Below are 20,643 nucleotides of genomic sequence, written 5' to 3' on the forward strand. Positions count from 1 at the left end.
CATTCATTTTCCAAAAAAAAATGTTACAGAGAAGTTTTTGTATTTCATTAAAGAAAGCTACATATAAGTAATAGACCACTTTTCAAATAAAAATGTGATATCTTTGTAGGTATACAACCTAGTGCATGATTAAACAAAGACAGCAAACAGGAAGCTAATGACACAATGAGCTGAATGAACTAAACTGTAGAAGGAATCAAACTGGACAAAGGACAACCAAACTAAAATGTGAGGGTGTGGGAGGTGTGACAGTTTAACCTTCAAATCAACAATTTTTACACCATGGCAAGAGTGAGCTTAGCAACAAGGCACAAGGTCATACTGCATCAACAAGTATGTGAAGAGCAAGAGGACAAGACATGAAAGAATAGGACCTATCAATTGTGGCAGTGGGAAAGTGTGTGTGGAACCAGAGGAAATAACAGAGGTACTTAATGAATTCTTTACTTCAGTATTCACTATGGAAAAGGATATTGGTGATTGTAGTGATGATTGCAGCAGACTGAAAAGATTGAGCATGTAGATATTAAGAAAGAGGATGTGCTGGAGCTTTTGGAAAGTATCAAAATGGATAAGTGGTCAGAATCGGATGATATGTACCCCAGGCTACTGTGTGGGAGGCGAGGGAGGAGATTGCTGAGCCTCTGGTGATGATCTTTGCATCATCGATGGGGACGGAAGAGGTTCTGGAGGATTGGAGGGTTGCGGGTGTTGTTCCTTTATTCAAGAAAGGGAGTAGAGATAGCCCAGGAAATTATAGACCAGTGAGTCTTACCTCAGTGGTTGGTAAGTTGATGGAGAAGATCCTGAGAGGCAGGATTTATGAACATTTGGAGAAGCATAATATGATTAGGAATAGTCAAGGCTTTGTCAAGGGCAGGTCATGCCTTACAAGCCTGATTGAATTTTTTGAGGATGTGACTAAACACATTGATGAGGGAAGAGCAGTAGATGTAGTGTGTATGGATTTCAGCAAGGCATTTGATAAGGTACCCCATGCAAGGCTTATTGAGAAAGTAAGGAGGCCTGGGATCCAAGGGGACATTGTGGATCCAGAACTGGCTTGCCCACAGAAGGCAAAGAGAGGTTGTAGAGGGGTCATATTCTGCATGGAGGTCGGTGACCAGTGATGTGCCTCAGGGATCTGTTCTGGGACCCTTACTCTTTGTGATTTTTATAAATGACCTGGATGAAGAAGTGGAGGGATGGGTTACCAAGTTTGCTGATGACACAAAGGTTGGAAGTGTTGTGGATAGTGTGGAGGGCTGTCAGAGGTTACAGCGGGACATTGATAGGATGCAAAACTGGGCTGAGAAGAGGCAGTTGGAGTTCAACCCAGATAAGTATGAAGTGGTTCATTTTGGTAGGTCAAATATGATGGCAGAATATAGTATTAATGGCAAGACTCTTGGCAGTGTGAAGGATCAGAGGGATCTTGGGGTTCGAGTCCATAGGACACTCAAAGTAGCTGTGCGGGTTGACTCAGTGGTTAAGAAGGCATACGGTGTATTGGCCTTCATCAATCGTGGAATTGAATTTAGGAGCCGAGAGGTAATGTTGCAGCTATATAGGACCCTGGTCAGACCCCACTTGGAGTACTGTGCTCAGTTCTGGTCGCCTCACTACAGGAAGGATGTGAAAGCCATAGAAAGGGTGCCGAGGAGATTTACAAGGATGTTGCCTGGACTGGGGAGCATTCCTTATGAGAATAGGTTGAGTGAACTTGGCCTTTTCTACTTGGAGCGACGGAGGATGAGGGGTGACCTGATAGAGGTGTATAAGATGATGGGAGGCATTGATCAGAGGCTTTTTCTCAGGGCTGAAATGGATGCCACAAGAGGACACAGGTTTAAGGTGCTGGGGAGCAGGTACAGAGGAGATGTCAGGGGTAAGTTTTTTACTCAGAGAGCGGTGAGTGCATGGAATGGGTTGCCAGCAACGGTGGTGGAGGTGGATGCGATAGGGTCTTTTAAGAGGCTTTTGGATAGGTACATGGACCTTGGAAAAATACAGGACTATGGGTAAGGCTAGTAATTTCTAAGGTTGGGACACATTCGGCACAACTTTGTGGGCTGAAGCCCCTGTATTGTGCTGTAGGTTTTCTATGTTTCTAACAAGGTCTCTGCCAAGCAGAAATTTTGCAGCAGACAGGAATTTTGAATTGTGCTGTCCAAGCTCTTCTGAAGAAGCACAAGCAAACAGGCAAGGTTCAAGACCAGAAATGCAGGAGTCAGCCACAGAAACCGAGTGCTGAAAGGTACACGAAACTGATGTTCCTTCTACGTCGGAAGAAATGCAGCACTACTATTAGCTCTGAAAATGATAGAAGCCAGAGAAACACAAGTACACTCCTCTATGGTCTGGAAAGGTCTTGAGAGAAGTGGTCTTCATGGAAGAGTTACTGCCAAAAAGCCATTCCTCCGAAGTGGAATCAAAACACAAGGGCTGGGGTGCTGAACAATAGGAGCAAGTGCTCTGAACTGACAAGTCAAAGTTTGAAATTTTTGGCTCAAACAGGAGGAAGTTTGTCCATAGAAGAGCTGGAGAGCACTACATGGATGAGTGTCTGCAGTCAACAGTGAAGCACGGCGGTGGTTGTCTGGTGATTTGGTCAGAATTAATGGAATCCTCAGTGCTGAGAAATACAAGTAGGTTCTCATCCATCACACAGTACTATCAGGGAGGCATCTGATCATTCCCAACTTCATTCTGCAGCAGCACCATGACATCAAACACACAGCCAAGGTCACAAAGGACTAACTTCTGTAATAAGAAGGACGGGTTCTGCAACTTGTGGTATGGCCTCCTCAGAGCCCCGATCTCAACGTTATCGAAGCTGTCTGGAATTACCTGGAGAGGCATAAGGAAGATAGATAGCGAACGCCTGCAGAAGAACTGTGGCAAGTCTTCCAAGATGCTTGGAGCAACCTACTAGCTGATTTTCTTATAAACCTGCATGACAGTGTGCCTAAGAGAATTGATGAAGTTTTGAAGGCAAAGGGTGATCACACTGAATGTTGATTTCATTTAGCTTTTCTTTTACTGTTTACTGCCCTTTATAATTTTTTGATGTTTAGAAACTATTATTTTTGAAAACATCTTCACTTTACAGATTTTGTTTGTGTGTCTAAGAATTTTGAACAGTATTGTTTTTCTTGCAATTTATATTTTTTTATTAATATGTACTGCAATGTACTGCTTCCTCAAAACAGCAAAATTCTCGACATATGCCGGTGATATAAAACCATAAGACTATAAGATATAGGAGCAGAATAGGCCTTTTGGCACATTGAATCTGCTCCACCAATTCATCCTGGCTGATTTAATTTTCCTGTCAGCTCCAGTCTCCTGCCTTCTCCTCGTATCCCTTCATGTCTTGACCAGTGAAGATTCTCTGCCTTAAAAATACATAAATACTTAGCCTCCACAGCTGCCTGTGGCAAAGAATTCCACGGATTCACCACTCTCTGGCTAAAGAAATTCCTCCTCATTTCCATTTAAAAAGGATGCCCTATATTCTGAGGCTGTGTCCTCTGGTCTTAGACTCTCCCACCACAGGAAACATCCTCTCCACATCCACTCTATCAAGGCCTTTCACCATGCGATAAGTTCAATGAGGTCACCTCTCATTCCTCTGAATTTTAGTGAATACAGGCCCAGAGCCACTAAATGCTCTTCATATGACAAACCATTCAATAATGTTATCATTTTCGTGAACCTCCTTTGAATTCTCTCCAGTTTCAGCACATCCATTCTAAGATATGGAACCCAAACCTGCTCACAGTACTCCAAGTGAGGCCCCACCAGTGCTTTATAAAGTTTAAACATTACACCCTTGCTTTTATATTCTAGTCCTCTTGAAATGAATGTTAACATTGCATTTGCCTTCCTCTTCACAGACCCAACCTGCAAATTAACCTTTAGGGAATCCTGCACGAGAACTCTCAAGTCCCTTTGCATCTCAGTTTTTTGTATTTTCTCTCCATTTAGAAAATAATAATTTTTTTCTACCCAATTGCATGACCATACACATCCTGATACTGTATTCCATCTGTCATTTCTTTGCCCATTCTCCTAATCCAAGTCCTTCTGTAGCTTCTCTGCTTCCTTAAAACTACTTGTCCTTCCACCTGTTTTCATATTGTCTGCAAACTTCGCAACAAGGCCATCAAAAGAATCGGTCCCTGCGGCAGCCAGTCAGAATTTAGTGATTCTTGAAAAAACATTACTAATGCCATAATGATCTCTTCAGTCACCTCTGCGAGAAATCTGGAGTGTACACCATCTGGTCCAGGTGACTTACCGGTATCTACCTTCAGATCTGTCAGTTTCCCAAGAACCTTCTCTCTAGTTATAGTAGCTTCACATATTTAATGCCTGCTGACACCTGAAACTTTGACCATGCTGCTAAGTGTCTTCCACAGTGAAGATTGATGGAAAATACTTATTCCGTTCATCTGCCATTTTGTTGTAACCTCTATTACCACCTCTCCAGCATCATTTTCTAGCAGTCCGATATCCACTTGAGCCTCTCTTTTACACTTTGTATTTGAAGAAACTTTTGGTATCCTGTTTAATATTATTTTCTAGCTTACTTTTGTAATCCATCTTTAAACCTGATTCTGATTCTGATATTCTAGGGTGTGTTGATATTGAGGAGATGTTGAAAACATTAAGGTGGATAAGACCCAGAGCCAGATGGAATCTATACCACATCTTACAAACTTGAGTTTTTTGAGGAGGTAATGAAGATGCTTGAGGATAGTGCAGTGAGTATTTACAGTGGCATGCAAAAGTTTGGGCACCTCAGTCAAAATTTCTGTTACTGTGAATAGCTAAGCAAGTGAAAGATGACCTGATTTCCAAAAGGCATAAAGTTAAACATGACACATTTCTTTAATATTTTAAGCAAGTTTACTTTTTTTCCACATCTTTTACAGTTTCAAAATAACAAAAAAGGAAAAGGGCCCAAAGCAAAGGTTTGGGCACCCTGCATGGTCAGTACTTAGTAACACCCCCTTTGACAAGTATCACAGCTTGTAAACGCTTTCTTTTTTTGAGGTGTGTTTAGGATCATTATCCTGTTGTAGAAGCCATCCTCTTTTCACCTTCAGCTTTTTTACAGACAGCGTGATGTTTGCTTCCAGAATTTGCTGGTATTTAATTGAATTCATTCTTCCCTCTGCCAGTGAAATGTTCCCCGTGCCACTGGCTGCAATACAAGCCCAAAACATGATCGATCCACCTCCATGCTTAACAGTTGGAGAGATGTTCTTTTCATGAAATTCTGCACCCTTTTTTCTCCAAACATACCTTTGCTCATTGTGGCCAAAAATTCTACTTTAACTTCATCAGTCCACAGGACTTGTTTCTAAAATGTATTAGGCTTGTTTGGATGTTCCTTTGCAAACTTCTGACGCTGAATTTTGTAGTGAGGATGCAGGAAAGGTTTTCTTCTGATGACTCTTCCATGAAGGTCATATTTGTGCAGGTGTCGCTGCACAGTAGAACAGTGCACCACCACTCCAGAGTCTGCTAAATCTTCCTGAAGGTCTTTTGCAGTCAAACAGGGGTTTTGATTTGCCTTTCTAGCAATCCTATGAGCAGTTCTCTTGGAAAGTTTTCTTGGTCTTCCAGACCTCAACTTGACCTCCATCGTTCCTGTTAACTGCTATTTCTTAATTACATTACGAACTGGGGAAACAGCTACCTGAAAGCACTTTGCTATCTTCTTATAGCCTTCTCCTGCTTTGTGGGCATCATTTATTTTAATTTTCAGAGTGCTAGGCAGCTGCTTAGAGGAGCCCATGGCTGCCGATTGTTGGGACAAGGTTTGAGGAGTCAGGGTATTTATAAAGCTTTGAAAGTTGCATCAGCTGGCCCTTCCTAACAATGACTGTCAACAAGTCATAACCCCAACAAGCTTATTAAGGTCTGAGAACTTGGTAAGAGTTATCTGAGAGTTCAAATCTCTTGGGGTGCCCAAACTTTTGTATAGTGCTCCTTTCCTTTTTTTCACTCTAAAATTGTACAAAACAGAAATAATACACTAATCTTGCTTAAAATGTTGAAAAGAATGTTTCATCTTTAACTTTATGACTTTTGGAGATCAGTTCATCTTCTACTCACTTAACTATTCACAGTAACAGAAATTTTATCCAGGGGTGCCCAAACTTTTGCATACCATTGTATTTACATGGACTTTAGTAAGACATTGACGAGGTCCTCCATGGTGGACTGGTTCTGAAGATTAGGTCTGTTATTGAGTTGGATATAAAATTAGGTTGGTCATAGAAGGCAGGGGCTAATGGAGGAGGGTGGTTCACTGTCTTGCTGAATTGGGGATTGGGTTTGTTGGATTATTTGGTCCTTCTATTTCTTAATTACCGGTACTTTTACTTATGTTTGAGTTCACTCGTGCTCTTCCACTCTGTTGAATCCAAGAAAGAATTTGCAACTTCATACCTTGGCTTTGAATTTTCACAGTACTCCACAGACAGATTTTAAAGTTGGTCATTGTTAGGTGGAGAAATATGTTCGTGATGTGGATTTTCTACAATATATCAATAATGTTTAAAGTGTAAATGTTAGTGGAAACTGACAACTTTGCATAAATGCGCAAGGATCTTGAGTGGGGAGATATGAAGGAGCAGGGTGTTCTTTTAATGGGTGCTTCCTTTACACTACACAAAACCCAAATGTTTATCTTCTAGAGACCAATGTGAAAAATGCAGTTTGATTTGGTGTGATTAGTAGCAACTAATGTTTAATAAAGGAACTGGTACCATGCTGAATCTCTAAATAAGTACATAAATGGGCCATTCTAATACTCTGTAGTATTGAGCTTAAGTAACTGAGGGCTTTGAAAATTTGGATTGGGAGTAGAGTATGTCAAACAGCAAAGCTGGGTGTTCAATATTATGTATTTGTGGTAATTTTAATTTTGTACATCAAATTGCTTCTGTTCAAATGACAGACTTATATATAGCAGGCATTATCTCCTCAGACTGTTCAGGTACAATATGACTCCTGAGAGATGAAGCTTATACTGCTGGATGTTTTTTCAGCTTATGCTCATTGGTGGGCTTGAGAGCACTAAGTGGGAATGCTGCTGTGCTCTGGAGCTGCTTATTTCAGGCTCTATGTATTGGGTATACCATCTTAGCTAACTTTGGATGAATCAGTGCAGGCAGTACTATACCTGGTATTAAACCATGTGAATGTTAGCTGTATTTATACATGTATTCCATTGTGCTATTGGCAAATTTGAGGTGCAGTCTAATCAAAAGAGACAGGATGGCTCCTTGCCTTTTAAATTGAAGCCAGATGTTAAGTATGTCAAGATGCCGAGAGGTGCAAGGCTGGAGGCTGTGGATTGGTGGAGAGGGACTAGCTGGATTACTCTGTAATGTAGGCAGAATCCACTTGATGGGCTGATGGCTTCCTTGTAAAAATGCGGAAACCTTTTTTATCTTTAATAATGTCATTTAACTTACCTACAAGCAATGTGGTTTTGTAGATGATAATACAGAAAAGAGCCGATTCAGGAGGTTGAGCAGACAAGCACTCTTGTATATATGAAGGACGGCCTGCAAGTACCAAAATGTCTGCTCCCAAATGGCTGTCATAAATTTTAGTGCTGTTCTTGGCCATAACTTTGTTTTGCTTTGTACCATTGAATTGCTGGTTGGTTATTGTTTCGAACAATTAAGTCTGGATGGATTGTTATTGGAGTATCTGTCTGATTGATGGACGATATTGATTCTTCATGCTGCCTTTGTTTATTAAACTATTGGTTCTTTACAAGATAGTTTTGTGTCTAGCCAGAGTCCAGTTATTATCCCAGCAAGCCAGAGCTGAATATACTGCATCAACATAACATTCTCTTTTCTCTTCACAGATGAAGCGAAAATCAGAGAATGGCCTTGACGTGCGATCATTGTCACCAGGAAAGAAATTGTGCAAAGGATCTGAATACTCCAGGTATTGACTTAGAGGTTGTATCAAACTTTCTGAATGGGTTACCCTTACAGTTAATCAAGTTCTTGCTGCTTCATTCACTCTCTCTGACTTACAACTCAAAGAACAATTTGTTTTCATAATCCTCTCAATTGCAGCTGCATTCTGAGTCTGCAATGGCATCATAAATTATTAATGTATCTGAGCAGTACATCAAAGATATAATTTATTTAATATTAATGTTTCATACAGTACATCCTGCCAGTGTATATTTCCAGACCTTAAGTACCTGACTTTATGAGCTTGAATATGACATTGTCTCAACATTTCATATGATCAATTACTTTTAAGGAATTAGATTCAGGTATGTGTTATTAATTGTGTAGCCACACAGTACGGTCATATTACTTTGTGATAAACTTAAATGGATTTGCACATGCCCAGCTTTGCTGGTGCTGCACTCTGCTGTTTGATAGTTAGCAACAGCATCAATGCATCATGGCTTTTCAAGTGCTTTTGCTACATGTACAAAAAATGGAATTTCCCAGTAGCCAACCATTTTAATTCCTATTTCCCAGTCCTGTTCTGATGTGTCTACTGCCATGATGTGGTTAGAGAAGCAACACCTCATATTCCGTCTAGATAGTCCCCGACCTAATGGCATGAGCATTGACTTTTCCCAACTTCTGTTGATTTTTTTCCCCTCCTCCTTCGCTGTTCTCAATTCCCCACTCTGGCCTCCTACCTTTTCTCCTCACCTGCCTATCACCTCCCTCTGGTGCCCCTCCTCCTACCTTTTCTCCACTGGTCCACTCTCCTCTCGCATCAGATTTCTCCTTCTTCAGCCCTTTACATTTTCCACCTATCACCTCGCTATCCCACCCAAATGACTTCATCTATCACCTTCTAGCTTGCCCTCCTTCCCTCCCCCCACCTTCTTATTCTGGCATCTTCCTCCTTCCTTTCCAGTCCTGATGAAGGGTCTCAGCCGAAACATTGACTGTTTACTCCTCTCTGTAAATGTTGCCCGACCTGCTTCCTCCAGCATTTTGTGTGTGTTGCTTTGGCTTTTGGAAATTTATTTTGATATATGTTCAGATTTGGAAAGGCAGGATCTACACTTGAGCAGTTTTTGCAGTAAGGGCACTTACCTAACCATACATCAAGTTTTAATGAAATCCGTATGCTTGTCACAAGTGCTGCTTCAGTGAGGATGTGGTTACTAATGGAAATGAGCAATGGATCTCGAGGTTGTTGGGGTTGGGGGGGAAGGTTTGGTCAAGATGTAGGTGAAAAGATTTAGTTTGAGGCATCGGTGGGTTAAGGCAAACTTCATGCTGCACTGTAAAGCAAATCATATGTACAGTTAGGCAAATAAAGTTGCACAAGAGAAAGTTGAGAGAGGACTAGCACAGTACTTCTGACAATGAGACATGGTAATTTGTTTTCCTGTGTTTTATATAGTCATAGAGCAGTATAGCACAGAAACAGGCCCTTTGGCCCATCTAGTCCCATTGATCTCCTCCTGGATCATAGCCCTTCATAATATTCCCATCCACATACCTGTCCAAGTTATTCTTCAATGTTGTAATTGAATCCATATCTACCACATCTGCTGGCAGCTCGTTCCACACTCTCACCATCCTCTGAGTGAAGAAGCTTTTCCTGATGTTCCCCTTAAACAATTCATCTTTACCCTTAATCTATGACCTTTAATCCTAGTCTCATCCAACCTCAAAGGAAAAAAGCCCACTTGCATCTACTGTACAGTTTCTATACCCCTCAGTTTTGTATGCATAATTTTGTTTCTAAGTGATCAAGTCATCTCAAATTCTTGACAGAACATAATGCTGAGCGGTAGGTTCCTCTAGCTAGGGTGTGTTGTACTGGGGATTCTTTATTTTACTGTTAAATGTTCTAAATTATCTGCACTTTTTGGCTTCTAGTGATACGACAAGAAGCTGAGTTTAGGTAACAGTAAACATGACGTTCTGTGGATGCTGGAAATCCAGAGCAAGACACACAAGGTACTGAAGGAACTCAGTAGGTTAGACAGCATCAATGGAGAGGAAGGGCCAAGACCCTTCATCAGGACTGGGAAGGAAGGGGAAGGATGCCTGAATGTGGGGGAGAGGGGAAGGAGTACAAGCTGGCAGATGACAATTGAAGGAGAAGCTGGATCAGTGGGTGAGGGAAGGGAGGAAATATATGAATGAATCTGATAGGAGAGGACAGTGGACAATGGAGAAAAGGGAAGGTGGAGGATAACTAGGGGGAGGTGATGGGCAGGTGAAGAGAAGGGGTGAAGAGGTGCCAGAATGGGAAATGGAAAGATTATTGATACAGTGAAGTTGCCAGGGTGCAGAAGGCAACAAACTGTGCAAATAGAAAAAGGAATAAATAAATAGTTCGATAGTTCCATTTAATATCAGAGAATGTTTATAATATACATGAAAATCTTACTGCCCATAGACATTCTCGAAACAGAAGAAAATAAAAACCCAAAGAATGAATGACAAAAAATGCAAGAACCCCAAAGCCCTTTGCCCCCCCCAAGCGCAAGCAACATCAACCCTCCCCCTCATTTATTCTAGCAGAAAGCATCAGCATTCCCACCACCCACCGTACCAGTGACAGCAAAGCTCCCAAAGTGAGACCATGGTCTATAGTACATCAAAAACTAACTGTTCACTCCAACATTTTTGACATCTCATACTCTCTCTAATGCACTAACAAGGGAGAGACATATATTGCTCCTTCCACAGTGACAGGGGAGACAACAGTCGCTATTTCAATCTTACAGTCGGTCTGAAGCGTTGCTTTTTATTTTGAGTTCTCCAAATCGAGAATCAGCAAATCAATAACAGAGTGTAGAGCTCTCCAATTGCCACTCTTGCTGTCTTTGATGTTCCGGTTCCTGGTACGCTTCAGTACGTGACACTGGCGAGAATTTGTGTCAACAGGGCTGTGCAGGCTCCAAAGTTGCCCGACTTCAGGCTGAAACTGGACATACCGAAATTAAGTCGATCGGCATGTTCCAAGAACGGGAGCGTGCCATTGTGCAGAATCACAGTTTTTGAGTGTTGCTATGATCAAGGTTCTTGATAGGACCCCAACCACTCTGAAAAGGAAAATAGAGATTAGAATAGGAAGAATTTAACCATTTCACTGATGAGTTGGGAGAAGTCGCCCACTGGCGCCGTCTTTAGCTCCATCGATAGGCAATATCGAGGATACAGGCAGGTGTGGAGGCCATATCATTGGGTGTATTTAAGGCAGAGCTTGATAGGTTCTTCATTGAGCACAGCATCAAAGGTCACTGGGAGAAGGCCGGGGAGTGGGGCTGAGGAGGGGAAAAAAAGGACTAGCCGTTGAGTGAATGGTGGAGTAGACTTGATGGCCCAAATGGCCTAATTCTGCTCCTACGTCTTATGGTCATGTGGACGTGAGATGAAGAGTCCTTGAAGGTGAGTCCATATGTATGGGAATAATTCAATGATGGGACAAGTGAAGTTAAGTGAAGTTATTCTCATTGGTTCATGAGCCAGATAGTTGGTGGGTAATAACTATTCCTAAACCTGGTGATGTGAATCCTGAGGTTCCTGTACCAGTTTCCTGATGCTAGTGAGAGCATTAAATCTATAAAAAGATCTAAACTGAGCAAGCTAAATTCAAGTTTTGAGGAACAACATTTTGCTTGGCTATTTCCATGGATATTCATGAATGGTTGAATGATAATTGAACTTGAAGTTGATCTATTAGAATTCTTTGAGGAACTAACAAGCAGGGTGGACAAAGGAGAGGTGGTGGATGTCAATTACATAGATTTTCAGAAAACATTTGATAAGGTGCCTCACTTGAGGCTGTTCAACAAAATAAAATCCTAAACTGTTACAAGAAAGATACTGGCATGGATGGAAGAATGGCTGACAGGCAGGGGGCATCGAGTGGGAATAAAAGGGGCCTTTGCTGGTTGGCTGACAGTGACTAGTGTTCCTCAGGAGTCAGTATTCTGACCGCTGCCTTTCACATTGTTTGTCATATGATTTGGATAGTGGAATTGATGGCTTGTGGCAAAGTTTGCAGGTGAAACAAAGATAGGTGGAGGTGTAGATAGTGCTGAGGAAGCAACGTGATTGCAACAGGACTTCGAAGAATGGGCAAAAAAGTGGTAAGCGGAATACAGTGTTGGGAAATGTGTGGTAATGCATTTTAGTAAAATAAATAATAGTGCAGCCTATTACCTAAATGGGGAGAAAATTCAAACATCAGACGTACAAAGGGACTTGGGAGTCCTTGTGCAAGACTCCTAGAAGGTTAATTTACAGGTTGAGTGTGTGGTAAAGAAGGCAAACGCAATGTTGGCATTTATTTCAAGGGGAATAGAATATAAAAACAAAAAGATAATGCTGAAACTTTATAAGACACTAGCCAGGACACACTTGGAGTATTGTTAACAGTTTTGGGCCCCATATCTCTGAAAGGACGTGTTGTCGTTTCAGAGAGTCCAGAGGAGGTTCATGAGGATGGCTCCAGGATGGAAGGGGTTAACATATGAGGAGCATTTGTCAGCTTTGGGCCTGTACTCGCTGGAATTTAGAAGAATGTGTGGGTGGTTTTCATTGAAACCTACTGAATGTTGGAAGGCCTAGTGCTGGATGTGGAGAGGATGTTTCCTCTGGTGGGGATATCCAGAACTAGTGGGCATAGCCTCAAAATTGAGGGGCGACCTTTTAGAACAAAAGTAAAGAGGATCTTTTTTGGTCAAAGAGTGTTGAATCTGTGGAATGCTCTGCCACTGACTGTAGTGGAGGCCAAGTCCTTGGGTACATTCAAAGCAGAAGTTGATAGTTTACTGATTGGTCAGGGCACCAAGGAATATGGTGAGAGGATGGGTGTATGGGGTTGAATGGAATCCAGGATCAGCCAGGATGAAATGGTGGAGTGGAATCGATGGGCTGAATGGCTTAATTTTGCTCTTATGTCTTATGGTCTTACATAAACCACATTTCTCAGTTAGACTCTGTTGTGATGGAAAATAACTGGTTCTTTGAGTCTCAACAGTATAGGCCTGGACACACACAGTTTTAATAATAAGGAATTTATTTACAAGGGGAAGTCGGGTCAACACAAGCAACTACAATACACAGGAAGCGGTGTGGGGACAGGGTACAGTTACACAAACAAAGAACAAGGGAAAAGCACTACAACAGCTATCCCCCTTGACCTTGGATAGCTGCGGCTCCCTTACCAGGACAAACGATAGACCTTCCCAAGCATAAATCAATGCACTTACCTTCAATGTGGTGGTCTGTAAGAGAGACCAATCCAGGGACAAGTCTCACCTTTTATAGCATGGGGCTGGGCGAGATAATCCAATTAAGGTGACCAATAATTTAGGTGTGCATTGATTAGTTGGGAGGGACCAAATGTTGATTGGCATGTGGTGTGTCCTCCGACCAGCCAGGTGGCAGTGCAACTGTCACGTGGCTGGTATCTCTGGATACAGACTCCCATGTAAAAGACATGCTGCTCCTGGGCCCTTTATATTCCCACAATGTGTTTGCACTTACTGTCTTGAGTCACCAATGATATAACCTCTTCATGAAACACAGCTTAGGAGTAAGCCCTTTGACCCACTGTGACTGTACTGAATATTATCCAATTTAAACTGTATGTCTTCCTGAATATAGTTTTTCCCTTCAATTCTTTCTTCTTTGTGTGTCTATCTAACAGCCTCTGAAACATTGCTAATGCATCTCTTCCACCACTTCCCCTGGGGTAGTTCATTCCAGAGACCCACCATATTTATGCTGTATAAAAAAACATCTTGCCATATAAATCTTCTTGAAACTTCTCCCTCTCACCTTAAAGCTATACCTACCAGTGTTTGCCATTTCCACTCTGGGGACAAAGACTTTATCTACCTTGAACTCAGGTAGAGTTCAGGTTGCTCCTCATCCTGTGCTGCAGAGAAATGTGTCCAGGAGAGTGCAATGTGTCCTTGTAGTTAATGCTGTCTAATCCAGGCCATATTCTGATAATCCTTGCACCCTCTCCAAATCATAGAACACAAAACTGTAGAACACAGGAAGAGGCCCTTCAGCACCTAAATAAATACATTACTATATATAATGAATATTAAATAAATTTAAAAATAGTGCAAATACAGAAATAATTTTAAAAAGTGAGGTAATGTTCATGGGTTCAATATCCAAATAGTAATCAGATTGCAGAGGGGAAGAAGCTGTTCCTGAATCGCTGAGTGTGTGCCTTCAGGCTTCCGTATCTCTTTCTTCATGGTAACAATGAGAAGACATGTCCTGGATGATGGGGTCCTTAATAATGGATGTCACCTTTCTGGGGCACCACTCATTGAAAATGTCTTGTGGACTCTACAGAGGCGAGTAACCAAGATGGTGTTGATTAATCTAACAACTTTCTGCAGTAGCCCCTTTACATGATCTATATTGCTCTATCCCCTGCATATTAATGTGCCTGTCTAACAGCATTTGAAACACCACTATCTAAATTGCTTCTGACACTCCTCCCAGCAGCCTTTTCAGTCTCCTGCTCCATATATCTTTTAAACATATCCCTCACACCTGAAATGCATGACCTCTAGTATTTGACATTTCTAACCTGGACTAAAGATTGTAACAAATTGTACCCTTTTGATGCCTTGCAATCTTCTAAACTTCTATCAGATCTTCCTTCAGCCTCTAATGTTTCAGAGGAAACAACTCAAGTTTGTACATCCTCTCCTCTAATCCAGGCGCAGTATCCCAGTGAACCACTAATGCATAGTTTCTGTCCTACCTGTAAACTGGCCTACCCAATGATTTATGTCGCCTTAATGTGACATCTCTACATTTGTACTCATCACTCGACCAATGAGGGGAAGCATGCTGTTCACTGCCTTCACCACCCTTTCTGTCTGAGAAGGGGACAGATTCTTTCTAAGTGGATCATTTTTTACACAAATTCCCATTTGAATGTTTTGGGAAGGTTAGCATATGCTCATCATGTATCAAATTAAGTGATGTTAGTAGCTCTGATACTGATTCCAGCTTTTACGTGGGTGATAGGATGTGAAAGAAGTAACTGTTCAGCTCTCATCTGCTGCCTTTTTTATTTTCTCTAAAATTTAATGAATGGTTGTGTGTTAGCTGCATATTAATCACCATCTGCTGCCTTTCTGATCCAACTTGGAGCAGTGTATGATACAGGCTGAAAGGTCTTATTAATCAGGACAAAATTTAAAATTTTTGGATAAATATGCATTGATATTTTTTGCAACAGTTTTTTTTTCTATTTCGAGTTCCAGATCTCATTTTCATCATGATGAATTTATTTGGGTATCCTTTGCCATTGCCCCTGAATTGAAACTGTCATGTATGGGGTTTCTGCAAAGTTAAAACTCAATTCTACTTGAGCCAGCAAGAAAATTAACCCTCTCTTTTGGATCCATACTTCATGATTCATTGGTGGGACCCTGTGGGGAAAAAGCCCTGCTCATCCATTATGAAGCAAGCATAGTAAGCAGTTGTCTGTATTCACTGCAGTGCTCATTCCACTGAACCCATGAGGGCCTGACCAGTGCCTTTTCCTGTGCTGTTAGCTTCTGTGTTTTATGCCTTGGACAGGGTGCAAGAGGATTACCAGAATGTGGTTTGGATTAGATAGTGACCATGTCACTGTTTATATAAAACAGTGTAACACAGGAATTAACCCTTTGGCCCAGCAGTCTATGCTAACCATGATATCAAGTTAAATTAAACCTGCACATGATCTATATCCCTGCATGTCCATGTGCTTGTCTAAATATCTTTTAAATATCACTATCATGTCTATTTACAACCCTTCCTCTGGCAGCGTTCCACACACTGTGTGTATAAAAAATAATTCTGCGGCACACTTATTTTATGCTCCCCCTATTCCATCTCAGCATGTCTTCTAGTATTTGCCAAAGAGTCGCAACTCAAAACCTCATCTGTTTAAGAGAAGTTTGAATATGGATGGTAGGGTAATGGAGAACTATAGTCTGGTTGCAGGTCGATGGGAATAGGTACAATAATACTTCAGTGCAATCTAGATGGGCTGAAGGGCCCATTTCTATGCTATAGTGTTCTGTGACTCCTCTTTATTCCCATCCATATTTGCTGCCTGACCTGCTGTGTTCCTCAAGCATTTTGTGTGTCTTCCTCCAGTATTTTGTGAGTCTTTCTTTAGATTTTCAGTATCTGCAGAATCTTTTGTCCTGTAGTTTTTGACATTTCTACTTGGTGGTGTGGTTAGGGGAGAGATTCGGAAGAATGGGGGGAGCGGAGGGAATTGTTTTTTTTTTTGGTTTTTTTTAAATTAGTTTTTTAATACATTTTCTACATAGCTACAGATAAAAAAACCCCGGATCAAAATGAAGAACATTGATACAGTGCAAAAATAAACATACAATAATAATATGATACAAAGAAAGATAATTGAGAAAGCACCCAAATTGAAGACATGTAAAATTAGTATCCTCCCCAAGCCCCGCAACAAAAAAAAAGCTCCAGACCAACCACAACACAATATAGAGAATATGAATCAGGACAATCAAACCCCCAAAACTGTAAATACACTTAGCAACAGAAGATATTAATGCCTACTACAAAAAAAAAAGGAGCTGAAAGCAAGGGACCGGAAAAAAAACCTTAGTTAAGAGGAAGGTTATGAAAGTACTCAATAAAAGGTCCCCAGACCTTATGGAACTTTAAATCCGAATTAAGGACTGAATAATGAATTTTTTCAAGGTCTAAGCAGGCCATAATATCGTTAAGCCATTGAGCATGTGTGGACGGGGCAACATCTCTCCATCTAAGGAGGATTAAACGTCTAGCCAGGAGAGAGGCAAAAGATAATATTCAACACTTAGTCAAACTTAGACGTAAATCTGTCTCACCCCAGAAACCGAACAAAGCAATTAAAGGGTTAGGTTCTAGGTGGTGATTCAGAATATACAATAGCGTTATGAAGACATCTTTCCAAAATTTCTCCAAGCTAGGACAAAGCCAGTACATATGAATGAGAGAGGCCTCACCCCTTTTGCATTTATCACAAAGTGGACTGATGTTGGGGTAAAACCGAGATAATTTGGATTTAGACATATGGGCTCTTTGAACAATCTTAAACTGTAAAAGGCAATGGCGAGCACAAAGAGAGGTTGAGTTAACCGATTTGAGAATCGAGTCCCAAGTCTCATCAGATAAGGAGGTATTTAAATCATGCTCCCATGCCATTTTAATTTTATCCACAGGGGCACGTCGTAGGGCTGCTAATTTATCACGAATAAATGATATTAAACCTTTACCTAGTGGATTAATAGAAAGAAATAAGTCCATAACATTTTTCTCAGGCATTTCAGGGAAGTTAGGGATTAAAGGAGTAATAAAGTGTCTAATTTGGAGATATCTAAAAAAATGAGCATTAGGCAGATTGAACTTAGCAGAGAGCTGTTGAAAAGAGGCGAAGCGATTATCAATAAAAAGATCTTCAAAATGTCTAATGCCCTTCCTATACCAATCATGGAAAGCTGAGTCATACGTAGTAGGTAAAAAAAGGTGATTATGTAAGATAGGGCTAGAAAAGGAAAAACCATGGAACCCATAAAATTTCCTAAATTGAGCCCATATACGCAAAGTGTGTCTGACAAGAGGATTAACTATTAATCTGGACAAACTACTAGGGAGTACAGAGCCGAGAAGTGCAGAGATAGATAATTCTTTAGTGGAGCTCAGCTCCATTGCCACCCAGTTAGGGCACTCGGGTTGGCCATGGAAAAAAGACCAAAAGGTAGCACAACATATATTGGCTGCCCAATAATATAAACGAAAGTTAGGTAAAGCCATGCCACCCTCTTTTTTAGATTTTTGGAGATAAACTTTGTTAATTCTAGAGCGCTTATTCTTCCACAGATATGACAAAATAATAGAGTCTAAGGAATCAAAAAAAGATTTAGGAATAAAAATTGGGATTGATTGAAATAGATATAAAAGTTTAGGGAGAACATACATTTTAACAACATTAATACGACCTACCAAAGACATAGATAGAGGTGACCATTGTAACAGACTCTGTTTAATAGTATATGAAAGATTGGCAAAATTTTCATGAAAGAGATCTTTAAGCTTCCTTGTGACTATAATCCCAAGATAAGTAAATCGATTGTGGACTACTTTAAAAGGGAGATCACGAAATGTTAATTCTTGTGCTTCTTTATTAATTGGGAAAAAAAAATTTGCTCTTATGTAAATTAAGTTTAGATCCAGAGAACTGGCTAAACTGGTCAAGAAGTGAAAACATTGGAGGTAAGGATGTAGACGGATTTGAAAGAAAAAGTAATAAGTCATCAGCATAAAGAGAAACTTTATGCTCAACACCCCCTCTCCAAATCCCGGTCAGTTCAGGACAATTTCGAAAAGCTATCGCCAAAGGTTCTATAGCCAAATCAATGAGAAAAGGACTTAAAGGGCATCCCTGATGGGTGCCACGTTTGAGGTTAAATAACTGGGATTTCTGAGAATTAGTTAAAACAGAGGCAGTAGGACACAAATACAGCAATTTGATCCAAGAGATAAAACTTTGACCGAGGTCAAATTTTTCTAAAACTGCAAAAAGTTAGTTCCACTCTATACGATCAAATGCTTTCTCCGCATCAAGGGAAATAACACATTCAGGAATCCCAGTCGGAGGTGAATATAAAATGTTAAATAAACGCCGAATGTTAAAAAAAGGAAGACGGTTTTTAATAAAACCAGTTTGATCATCAGAAATAATAGAGGGGATAACAGTTTCTAATCTATAAGCCAAAACTTTGGCCAAGGTTTTAACATCAACATTAAGCAATGAAATCGGCCTATACGAGGAACACTCTGTTGGGTCTTTACCCTTTTTTAATAAAAGAATAATAGAAGCCTCATTGAAAGAGGGTGGCAATTTGCCGTAGTTAAACGAGTCAGATAATACTGAAAGTAACTGAGGGGAGAGAAGTGAAGAGAATGATTTATAAAATTCTACGGGGAACCCATCAGGTTCAGGAGATTTCCCTGAGGACAATGCAGAAATTGCAGAAGATATTTCTTCTGATGATATAGGCACATTAAGTTTAGATAGATAGATAGATACTTTATTCATCCCCATGGGGAAATTCAACATTCTTTCCAATGTCCCATACACTTATTGTAGCAAAACTAATTACATACAATACTTAACTCAGTATAAATATGATATGCATCTAAAATCACCCTCTCAAAAAGCATTAATAAATAGCTTTTAAAAAGTTCTTAAATAGTTTACTAAAATACATTGAATGGTAACTTAAGCTCAGTCCTAACCCCGGCACTTTAACATATCTTACCCCTGGCGGTTGAATTGTAAAGCCGAATGGCATTGGGGAGTAATGATCTCTTCATCCTGTCTGAGGAGCATTGCATCGATAGCAACCTGCCGCTGAAGCTGCTTCTCTGTCTCCGGATGGTGCTATGCAGAGGATGTTCAGGGTTTTCCATGATTGACCGTAGCCTACTCAGCGCCCTTCGCTCTGCTACCGATGTCATACTCTCCAGTTCTGTGCCCACGACAGAGCCCGCCTTCCTTACCATCTTATTAAGATGTGAGGCGTCCCTCTTCTTAATGCTGCCTCCCCAACACGCCACCACAAAGAAGAGGGCACTCTCCACAACTGACCTATAGAACATCTTCAGCATCTCACTACAAACATTGAATGACGCCAACCTTCTAAGGAAGTACAGTCGACTCTGTGCCTTAAAATCAGATGAAAGCGAAGGAATATTCAGATTATTTAAAAAATGATCGATAGAGATATTATCATTCAAAGATTCAGAGGAGTAAAGTCGAGAATAGAAATTTTTAAATGCGTCATTGATTTCTAAGTGATCCGATGTAAGGTCTCCATTCTCCTTCCGGATCTTTGTAATATGTTGTTTGGCTTTGGAACGCCTCAGCTGATTGGCTAGAAATTTACCGGATTTGTCACCATGAATATAAAAACAACTCTTACTTTCAAGAAGTTGGCGTTCGACAGGTTGAGTGGACAGAAGATTAAATTTAGTTTGAAGTTCTACACGTTTCTTGTATAGTTCAAGATTCTTAGTTTGAGCATACAGTTGATCCAATTCTTTAATCTGATTAATGAGGGCTAATCGATCTGCACAGGACTTTCTATTAAGATTTGCTGTATAGGAGATTATTTGACCCCTCAGATATGCTTTCATGGCATCCCAGACAATCTGGGATGACACTTCAGGTGATGTATTGGTGTTAAAATAAAAGGTTATCTGATCCTTGATAAATTTTAGAAAATCATCATCCGATAGTAAAGTCGAATCAAACGGCCAGTGTTTATTCCTCTGAGGAAGGCCAGGAAAATTTAAGGACAGAGTAATTAGGGCATGGTCAGAAATCAGTATACGCTGATAATCACAAGAATAGACAAATGGAATGAGTTGATTGTCGAGTAAGAAGTAGTCAATTCTAGTAAAGGTATGGTGAACATGTGAAAAAAAAGAATACCGTAGATTCCGGACTACAGAGCGCACCTGATTAAAAGCCGCTGGCTCTAATTTTAGAAATAAAATCAATTTTTTAATTGTAAAGGCCGCACCGGATTTTCGGCCGCAGGTGTCC

General features: G+C 40.6%; 1 protein-coding gene across 2 annotated transcripts in view; it reads left to right on the plus strand.

Annotated features, from left to right (window-relative positions):
* The window catches only part of LOC140727137 (F-box/WD repeat-containing protein 7-like), a 263,330-nt gene that overhangs the window by 171,510 nt on the left and 71,177 nt on the right, over positions 1 to 20,643 (plus strand). For both annotated transcript variants that reach the window (XM_073044431.1, XM_073044432.1), the window contains one exon: positions 7,901 to 7,983. In XM_073044431.1, the coding sequence (XP_072900532.1) occupies positions 7,901 to 7,983 (83 nt within the window). The remainder of the gene's footprint in view (positions 1 to 7,900; positions 7,984 to 20,643) is intronic.

This window comes from Hemitrygon akajei, chromosome 4 (assembly GCF_048418815.1).
Source record: "Hemitrygon akajei chromosome 4, sHemAka1.3, whole genome shotgun sequence".
NCBI classification, from domain to species: domain Eukaryota; kingdom Metazoa; phylum Chordata; class Chondrichthyes; order Myliobatiformes; family Dasyatidae; genus Hemitrygon; species Hemitrygon akajei.